This window comes from Mercenaria mercenaria, unplaced genomic scaffold (assembly GCF_021730395.1).
Source record: "Mercenaria mercenaria strain notata unplaced genomic scaffold, MADL_Memer_1 contig_165, whole genome shotgun sequence".
NCBI classification, from domain to species: domain Eukaryota; kingdom Metazoa; phylum Mollusca; class Bivalvia; order Venerida; family Veneridae; genus Mercenaria; species Mercenaria mercenaria.
In genome coordinates, this window is record NW_026459643.1 from 60,149 (window position 1) to 71,199 (window position 11,051).

An 11,051-nucleotide genomic window follows, 5' to 3' on the forward strand; every position below is an offset into this window, starting at 1 on the left:
CATTTAAAGAAAGTAGTACCAAAGAAAGCATCCAAAACAAGTAAAAAATACAGCTTTACCTTCAATTTGATTTAAATTGTACAAATAGAAATACTACACGACATTATTGTTTGTGAATATATTTACAGATTTAATATTTGAAGCTTAATCCCTTCTTACTCCGCACCATTAGTGATATAGTAGAAAAAAGTCAAATGATTAATTTTGACAGGTGCGCCCTTCTAAATGTTGTTGTTAATGTATTGGAAGGAGATTCTATAGACGTTCAAGGTCAGTATGTCGCAATTCCCGACTGTTTTTTATTCTTATATTTTATTGTAAGGAATTTCCCATATGAGAGCCAATTCATGAACCTTAGTAATAGTCAGACAAGTAGTATATCTTAAAACAGCAATGGATTTGCAAATTTGAAACATCTGTTTTAACATTGAAAATTCAAAAAATGCACACGCGATTTTTATTTTCATTCACATACATAATAACGTAAATACATTGTAATATGTTTTGAAATAAATATATCGCTATGCAGTTGTAATTCGACTGAGGTACATGCTGTGGATAAGTTAAAAGTACACACTTTATAAAGACTAAAATAATTGCAAACGTTGCAAACTTTAATTAAAAAGTACAACTCTTAAAGCCAGAAATACAAAATCTCCTTTATCTATTAAAATGTCAAGGTCTAAATACCTGTTGAACAGTTTTGTTGAATTAGTTTGATTACCATATAAGGACATGTGACATTCTATACATAGAGCATTACGTCACGCATTCCATGTTGAAAATAGTACTTACCCATAATGCCCCGAGCGAAAGTACACAGGTACGACAGTATGAAAGCGCTACCGTAGTGCATGCTTTATAAAGACTAAAATAATTGCAAACGTTGCAAACTTAATTAAAAAGTACAAACTCCTCTTTGTCTATTAAATGCCAATGCCTTAAATACCCGTTTAACAGTTTTGTTGAAACATTTAGTTTGATTACAATATATGGAGATAGTTTGTTTGACATGTGTGTCACAAAATAGACCGTCTACTATGAAATCTGATATTGTCGTTCAAGGTAAATCAACAACACCAAAGTCGATATAAATATACCCTATATTTTACAGGCAATGTTAAACCTAATCATCGTCATTTACAAAAGAATCATATATGTTAAATACTTGAAGTAAACACCTTTGTTAAATATTTGTAACAAATATATAAAGAGCGGTTCAATTTGAAATATGCAGTGTAAATAAAATAATCATATTTTTTTTTTTTTTTTAATATTATATCGGTACAGAGTTTGTTGTTTTTTTGTTGTTTTTTTTTTTAAAGAAAAAGGCTCCGTAAATATTTTTTTTCTCCATGAGAATATAGTTTAGTTGTTCACGAAATCAAGGTAATAAGTTCCTCAAATCAAATATTTGACATCCAGAAAAGAATTAAAAAAGAAATCATCGAACCAGTCCTAGCATATTTCTCCTAATGCTGAGCGCCGAACAAAAACCCATGACCTCCCGCACTTTAGGTGGGCGCTCCACCACTAGGCTTCCGGGGCGGTAACAAATAATTGAAATGAAAACAGTTTAAGTAGTGAAAACGGATCAGGAAACTTTAAGGCATAGGTATGTATAGATAATAAAAGTGACACAAAGGAAGACATTAAAACCACTCTCGCACGTATTTTTAAACCAAAATCACGTGGTTTCTTAGAAGTAACCATTTCATAGGTTGTGTTCAGTATATTTTGTTTTTAATACCTTGTTTTCAGTGTAATAGACACATCTAAGCAAGCTTGAGTGAAGTCTGGGCAGGGGCGTGACATATTAAGTTTGTTGAAAATCTTTTAAAGTGTTCAGAAGAACGACATGCTTGATCTTGTGCCTCATTTTTATGAAAACTCGGAGAATGATGTTTCTGCAAGTAAAGTAACCAGCAAGGACAGTGAAGATATGCCAAACATTCGCAAAGACATTATCTATTTTCTAACGTAACCTTTCATACCTCCTGCCTTTAATTTGGCGTTTTATCATGTCTTTGTGTCAAAAGTCGCAAGGACACATTGCGTGTCGTATTGTAAATATTTCAAGCTAATTTGGTGAGTGACGATTTAAATCACCCGTACGTAAATGAGCTGGCGACTGGATGAACTCGTCGACCTTCTGAAGACCCTGATATCTTCCTCCGATACCAACACAGTCAAAGGCATGTTATTCGATGTCAATGATTTTATCAGTCTGCAAATTTTTGAAAATGGCCACTTTAAAATTGTTTAGACATAAAGAGAATAATGACACATGAATATGTTAGTCACATAATTGACAACAGACGAATAATTTCAATTTATTTCATTTTACTCCCAATTCACCCTTGCCTTCCAGTTATCATAGTGTTGTATACGCTAGTGTATCATATTACATGTAGCATGCTTGGTTAAACCGCAGGCTCTCTGTGAGGGGAGTTCTCTGATAGCGTTAGAAATGCACACACGTCTATATGTATGAATGAAGAATGAATAAATGTTTATTAGTTTATTTTGCCTTATTTATTTAAATATGAGAACCCACCTAGGTACAAACACAACAAATGGCGACGAGGATGGGATATCAATGAGTTTTAAATTTTTGGATTAAATTCCGGAAGAAAATGATGGATTTGGTTTTGTTTGACAAATTCATTAAACTGAAACAGTTGGATTAAATTCCGAACAGAAAAAAAAAATATTGGATTAAATTCCGTGAATCAAACAAGTTGACAAAACATTGTGGATTAAATTCCTAAAAACAAAAATGTGTGCAGGATTAAATTCCGTTTCAGTAAAAAGGCAACAGTTGTAAAACAATTTGGATTAAATTCGTGAAAGGGTTAAAAAAATTAACAATAAAGAAAATGGCAAAAGCATTATCTGTACCTAGTGTGGAACACTTTAATATGACAGGAGACCCTAGTAGCTTGCCAAGCAAATGGGAGCGATGGCTGAAATCGTTTCAATACTTCGTTGTCGGTTCGGGCGTCACGGACAAATCACAAAAACGAGCACTACTGCTGCATCTGGTAGGACCGGAAGTGCAAGGGATTTTCGAAACACTGGACAATACTGGAAATGACAATAATTTTGACGCCGCAGTTGATGCATTGAATAATTATTTCAAGCCGAAACTCAATGTATCATATGAACGACACAAATTCAATTCAGAAAAACAGAAACAGAATGAAACTATCCAGGACTTTGCTACGCGACTTAAACAACTAAGTATTTCATGTGACTTTAATGACACAAATGACAGAATACGAGACCAGATTATTGAAAAGTGCACATCTACAACGTTACGCAGAAAGTTTCTCAGTAATAAAGATTTAACATTAGAAAAAGTTTTGGAACTGTCATCAACGTTCGAACGTGCACAAGACAGTGCCACAAAAATGGAAAATCAAAGTACACAACAGCAACAAAAAGATGACACCACGTTTCAACTGAAACAATCGACTATGCGTCAAAGACAACAACGTGCGAACAGAGGTAGAGGCAGATTTCGTCAACAGGCACCGCCAACACATGTAGAATGTTACAGCTGTGGCCGCAGGGGTCACATGGCTAAGGACCCAAATTGCCCAGCAGCACGTGCAGCATGTACAAAATGTGGCTTTATTGGACATTTTGCAGTAAAGTGTAAATCTAAAAGGAAAAAGATACAACCAAAACAGAAAGTTCGATCACTTGAAAATGAAACATCCTCAGACAGTGAAAACGAATATCTGTTTAATATCAAATCAATTGGGAACGTGTCAAACAAAATAACAGTCAACGTCGGTAATATTCCGCTGAATATGGTTATAGATTCAGGAGCTAGTTGTAACATTGTTGACAAAAGTACATGGAATTTTCTAAAATCACAGAAACAATTTCAATGCTTAACACATAAAAAATCCACAGACAAGAAAGTGTTCGCTTATGGAAGCAAACAACCACTCAAATTGCTTGGTATATTTCGTGTGAAAATTGAATTCAATTCAATGACTATTGATGACGTAGAATTCTCAGTTTTGGACGGTAAGGGACAAGCATTGCTTAGTAAAGACACGTCAATTAGTCTCAATGTGCTAAGGATCGGACCAGAAGTGAATTTGGTCAAAGAGGACATCATGAGCGAAAACCCAGAATTGTTCAAAGGAATAGGGAAAATGAAAGATTTTCAATTGCAAATTCCCATTGATGAAAAAATCGAGCCAGTTGTTCAATCGGTAAGGCGTATACCTTTCAGTCTCAGAGAAAAGCTAGAAAAAAAGCTATTAGAACTAGAAAACAATGATATAATCGAAAGAGTAAACAGTCCTAGCCGCTGGGTAAGCCCAGTTGTTGTAGTGCCTAAAGGAGACGACGATATTAGGCTTGTTATCGATATGAGGCGAAGCAACACGGCTGTGAAGCGGGTACGACACCCGATTCCTACCGTGGACGAGGTGCTGTACGATTTGAACGGATCAACAGTGTATAGTAAGCTAGACATTTCAAATGCCTATCATCAACTCGAGCTTCATCCTGATTCAAGGGAAATAACTACGTTCATAACTCATGTTGGAATGTTCCGTTACAAAAGATTACTCCAGGGAGTCAGCTGTGCTAGTGAAATGTTTCAGAAAGTGCTTGAACAAGTTCTACAAAATTGCCCTGGTACACGTAACATTATGGATGATATAATAGTGCACGCGCCTACAAAAGATGAACACCAGAAGTGTTTAGAAAATGTGCTCAGAGTGTTACATGAAAAAGGGTTCACATTAAACCCATCAAAGTGTCAATTTGAAATGTCAGAAGTGACATTCATGGGAAACGTATTGTCCGAACACGGGGTTGGTCCAACCGAAAGTAAAGTGCGCGATGTGCTCAACGCAAGAGCACCACGAAATGCCGCGGAAGTTAGGTCATTCTTAGGATTAGTCAATTTCAATGCTAGGTATATTCAAAATTTGGCATCAATTTCAGAACCGATGAGAAAACTCACACGAAAAAATGTCAGGTTTAAATGGGGCCGCGAAGAGCAAAATAGCTTTGATACATTGAAACAGAAATTGGCAAGCGCGGAAATATTAGGTTATTTCGACATAAATGCCAAAACACAAGTCGTGACCGACGCAAGTCCCTATGGGCTTTCAGCTGTTCTCACTCAACGTCAAGGCAATGATTACCGTGTTATTTGTTATGCTAGCCGCAGTTTAACTGATGTTGAAAGGCGGTATTCCGTGACCGAGAAAGAATGTGCTGGCGTTATTTTTGGAGTCGAGAGATTTCACACATATTTACACGGCATTGACTTTGAACTTGTTACTGATTGTAAAGCTGTTCAGTACATTTTCGCGCCAAAATCAAAACCAAGTGCGCGAATCGAAAGATGGGTCTTGCGATTGCAGGGATATAGATATACAGTGCGCCATGTCCCAAGCCGCGAGAACATTTCAGATTGTCTGAGTAGATTATTGGCTGATGATAAAGAAAAACGGATGTCATATTTTATAGATGATGATAACTATATTCTGAATATAGCACGTGCCGCAACGCCTGAAGCGGTAACAACGCGAGAAATAGAAAAAACGTCTAGATACGACCCTGAAATGTCTTCAATTCGTGATTGTTTGATGTACGGTTTATGGTACAAAATTCCATTTAAGGAATATTTGATTGTTAAAAACGAATTGTCGGCTATCGGATTCTTATTGCTTCGAGGTACGCGAATAGTGGTACCAAAAGAATTAAGAACGAAAATACTCGAAGCGGCACATAGTGGTCATCCTGGTATAGTGTCAATGAAACAGTCACTTCGTACACGCGTATGGTGGCCACAGATAGATCAAGATATAGAGAAATATTGTAAATCTTGTCATGGGTGTCAATTAGAAGGCCCTCCGGCGCCTCCGGAGCCGCTAAAACCGACGGAACTACCTAGTGGACCGTGGGAATATTTAGCATGTGACTTATTAGGACCACTTCCGACAGGTGAACATTTAGTCGTGGTAATAGATTTTTACAGCCGATTTATGGAAATAGAAATCGTAAAATCCACCACATCGGAAAATATTGCTACAGTTCTTATGAAAATGTTTGCGAGACACGGAACATGCTTCCTTTTAAGGACTGATAATGCAAGTTATTTTACAAGTGACTATTTCAAGTCATTTCTAAAAGAACATGGCATTAAACTCACACATTCTACGCCCTTAGCGCCAAATCAAAATGGGCAAGTAGAAAGACAGATGTCAAGCATAATGAAGCGTATTCGCATAGCAATTGCTGAAAAACGTAATTGGAAACATGAGCTTCAGACATATTTATTGATGTATCGCAGTAGCCCGCATGCTACCACAGGTGTAAGTCCAGCAGAATTACTGTACGGTCGTAAAATTAGGACCAAAGTCCCATGCTTACAGGAATACGGAAAATTCGATCTTTCCGATCAATCTGTAAGAGATAGAGACTGCGAGAAAAAAGAAAAATCAAAACAGTATACGGATCAAAAAAGGAATGCGGTAGAAAATTCCATTTCTGTAGGTGATTTAGTCTTGTTAAGAAACAAAAAGAAAGATAAAACAGACACGCGTTTTTCGTCTAAACCTTATACTGTTACGCAGAAACACGGGAATTCGGTTACCATAGAGAGAGATGGGGTGCAGTATAATAGGGATGTCACTCATTTAAAAAAGTACGAAACGCCGTTTTCGGAAAATACGTCCCATGAAAAGAAAAAGCGCATGTCGAAAAAACCAGAAAAATACAAAGATTACGTCTGTGAAAATGAGTACAGTTGACATTTGTGAAACATGGAATTAAACATTGTTTGCACCTAAAATGTTGTGGTAACCGCCACAAAGTTTAAATTTCTGATAACATGACAAATATGCAATCTGATATGACAAGAACATTAATTCATTACCACCCTAAATTGCTATATTGTTTACAAATGGATTAATTTTACAACCATGTGTCGACATGCCATGAACTATCTTGAACTTAGTTTAATGTTTTGATTGAACTGCGTGAATGAATTGTGACAGTGGAAAAACATTTTTGGAAATTATATTAATAGCTTTAGGAGTTTATTGTTTTAGAAATAAATAGATTTCGTGATGGAATTTTGAATTCAGTTTGTACTTTTATATTAAACTGCATTATTTTCAATTTCCTATTTTAATTTAGAATCAGTAAATATTTAATGAATGCATAATTTAAAAGAAAAAAGAAGGAAAGTGATGTTGTATACGCTAGTGTATCATATTACATGTAGCATGCTTGGTTAAACCGCAGGCTCTCTGTGAGGGGAGTTCTCTGATAGCGTTAGAAATGCACACACGTCTATATGTATGAATGAAGAATGAATAAATGTTTATTAGTTTATTTTGCCTTATTTATTTAAATATGAGAACCCACCTAGGTACAAACACAACACATAGGCTAAACATTAAAAAGAATCACACATAGAAACGTGCTTAGTTACATCTCCCATTCTTTCGTGTAGAAACATGTCCAGTATCTAGTTTTAAAAGGTTTCCGCTAGTGTGGATTATCTGGCCTATGTTTACATTTAGAAGCACGGTGTTTTACAATAACTTTTGAACTTTTTTAAATTTTGCATTCAAAACACATGCAGATACTTAGGATTTGGAATATTTCGGGCTCTGCCCTGGTATAAAATTTGGCCAAAATCCAACAAAGACAATCGAACATCATAACATCTCCAAAAATAAAATTAAATCAATCTATCAAAATCAATCTATTCTGCTTAAATCATAGAAGAACCCACTGGTCTCTTATATTCCAAAACTAGAATCTTATTGAGTGGGTCAATATTGACAAAATATCATATTTATTAAGCTAAAAAAGTAAAACAATTATATGAAAGAGACCTAAATCATGAATGGTTTTAAAGAAAGTTGTCATGTATAACTTCTCATAATATGTATTGTTATAGTTGTCGCTCTGTTTGGATAGAGAACAAAATGCTCCAATTTAATTGCAGGTATTAAAGATTATTTTCTGGGTCAGTGGTAAATGCTACATAGCGTTCAGCGGGCAATACTCTCCCATAGTTAATTTCGGTCAGTCGTATATACTCTGTAGCTCCAGATCGTTCTTAGTCAATGTTATATACTGTATAACCCTTAGTCATTAGATATTGTATAGCCCAATTCTTCTCTTGTAAATGGTAAAAACCATAGAGCACTATCTCTATGTCAGCTAGTAAATTGAATACTGTTCAGTATAGCTCTAAGATTATCTCGGTTAGTTTTAAATACCTAATACTATATAGAGCGGTCAGTTGTATATGATATATAAGGCCTAAAAGAAATTCTTTGTTTCCGGTAACATGCTCAAAAATAGGGTAAGTAGGTCGAAAACTAATATTATTATTATTATTATTATTATTCAGGGAGACTTTTCAGAAATTATTTTTCTGTCAGAAAATGAAAAAAATAAGGGGTTTTGCCTTTAGAGCATCAGTAAGCTGATTTCTAACATCACTGGCCATCGACAGCCATGTTTAAAGCATAAAAAGTGCAGTTTTTTGAAACTTTTTGTTCGAAAAGGCCCTTCAAACATTTAGGGTTGGGCCAAACATTTAGGGTAGGTCGGGATACCGGAAACAAGCACCTTTTCACGCCTAATTCAGTATATACTACAAAACTCCTTTAAAGTCAACCATTTTTATTTTGTTGTGCATGAGTAACTAACTTACTAAGTTAAGAGTCTTCAACGCATTTGTACATGTATAGCAGTCGTGATGAAAACAAGTGAGCAAATCAATTAGAAAAATGCTGATAAAATGTCATTTTTTTCTTCTTGCTTAACATTATACTTTATTATACTTACTGAACGCACATAAAGTTTTAGGAGCGTGTAACTTGATATTTATGATAATAACATTATTTTACGATTTTAAACTTTATTAAATAAAGAGACATTGGTTCAGGAAGTAGTCGCCTGTTAAATATTTATTGCTATTTTAGGACATGAAACTAGATCAATAGCGGTTGAATTGCGTGTCGGTTTCATATCGTCATATGAGGGAAACAACTAGATTACTCACATGTTTGTAGAAATTGACTGTTTTCCATTTTTCGATATACATGCCCTATAATTTTAATTATCCTGTTAACCTTCTTTTGTTTTTGTTTGTTTGTATCTTTGTTTTTAGGATGATTTTGTAAACATTGCAACACGAGATATAAATTCAACACAAAATGATTATCGCCATTTTTACAATAAAGTGCACATTTTTAGTTTTAGCATGTTATATGCAATTACAATCATGTTACTTTATGATATATGTCAAGAAATTATGCTTTTGATAACACTGTGATGTGTTCTTGCAAATGGTATATGACATGCCTATTAATAATTTCACATAACCAAAGAATGGGTCCAAATATAGGATATTTTCTTCGTTATGTTAATGTACTTGAAAATTTATGTTTTCAACATTGTGTTTGGCACAAATAAGGAGCCACTGTAACCGTCACATAGAATACTTCAAATTATATTTCATTTAAATTATTTTGCTGCTTGTTTTATAAAATTCTGATAACAATTGGTGGAACAACAACAATTTTAGTGAAGTCTGTGGCTCGTTATACGTTTTCCACTTTTACCATATACGTAACATATATATTTAATAGAATATATCTGCCTAGATTCATCCCTGTTTATATAAGGTCTTTAAATTTATATATGCATATACTAAATGAAAAAAAGTGTTTTTTAAATTGAATTTAATTTTATTTTTTACTTGGTTGTACAAGACCACCGAAAAGCTGCAGTGTCCGTGTCTCGGTTTTGGCATATCCGTAATTTAAGGAAGAAGCTTGCTTTATAACTCAGTTTAGTCCTGTGTCCCAGTCATACTGTCAAAATAGTACCAATTTAATCTTAACCACTTGTTTGAAAAGCTGGGTCTTTACTTGATAGAAACGTGCAAAATTTTCAAATCTACTTTTCTTCAAAATTCAAGGAGTTCGTCAAATATAACCGTACGGTAGTAGAAAACGTTTTTGAATGTTGTAAGTATTTGTTCGGATATGTTTTATCATTTTATGTTCAATCAAATCTGAGTATAACCTTTACCCTGGTCCTAACCTTGTAAGTATGGTTCCTGACAGTATTCAGTTTAGCCCGGCCTTAATTTTATGACTGGCAAAGTTCGGTTTTCAAAACAGTGAAGTAAATGATATTGAAATATTCTTGCTTCACAAGATATAACACATACCTAAAATACTTTTAAAAACTGGTTGGTATTTTAACAATTACTGTTACTATCTAGTTATGGCTGAATACTTTTTACGTTAAAAATAGACATGAGTTGTTATCATCACTAGGGTACATGTATAAATAGAGTTTCAAGTGACCGATTTCAACGAAACAGTTTTAAAGACATTTTTTGTTACATGAAAAACGAATTCACGGTATTTTGCCGAACATTCATATCACGCACCACGCGAATGCAACATATTATATAACCATTACACTTTGTGACATCATCGACGGTAATATTCGGTTATACAAGGAAAATATCATTTGTTTTTCGTGCTAAGATACGGGGATATGTTAAACTTTTAAAGACAAATATTTTTTGAGCTCTGCATAATATGACATGCCTTTTTATATAAGATGTCGTGTAATGAGATAGATTTTCGAGTTATCCGGATAAAACATTGTACGGTCCAAGCATATATTGTGCACTCGTGGTGATTAGTACAAATTAAGATAGACATGCTGTATTTGATCCTTCACCTCGGTTTTTAAGCTAAAAGAAGTATGAAAAACTTAGCAAAGATGGACACACACTATTGACCATGTTATTTCTAACTGAATTTAAGTTATTGATTTCAGAATAAAGCTCTGATGAGAACACAGGAGAGTCATATCGCTTACCCATGACAATCCTACTAGCTACAGGAAGATCTTTCTTAAAATAATGCTCTTGCAGACACCATAAATCCAGTTCACTAAAACTTTGTTCAGAGAAATAGCTACATCCACAATTCTTTTAGAATACATCATAAAAACAATAGAGT

The 11,051-nt window shown here is 34.5% G+C and overlaps 1 protein-coding gene across 1 annotated transcript; it reads left to right on the top strand.

The window, feature by feature from the left end:
* Window positions 1-2,879: 2,879 nt before the first annotated feature.
* LOC128551769 (uncharacterized protein K02A2.6-like) lies at window positions 2,880-6,791 on the top strand. Its single transcript, XM_053532681.1, has one exon. It carries the CDS (start codon window positions 2,880-2,882, stop codon window positions 6,789-6,791), a length of 3,912 nt encoding a protein of 1,303 aa, XP_053388656.1.
* Window positions 6,792-11,051: the final 4,260 nt, after the last annotated feature.

Bases quoted from the DNA above. Each gene is read 5' to 3' on its own strand.
- LOC128551769 (XM_053532681.1), top strand. From the start codon at position 2,880: ATGGCAAAAGCATTATCTGTACCTAGTGTGGAACACTTTAATATGACA.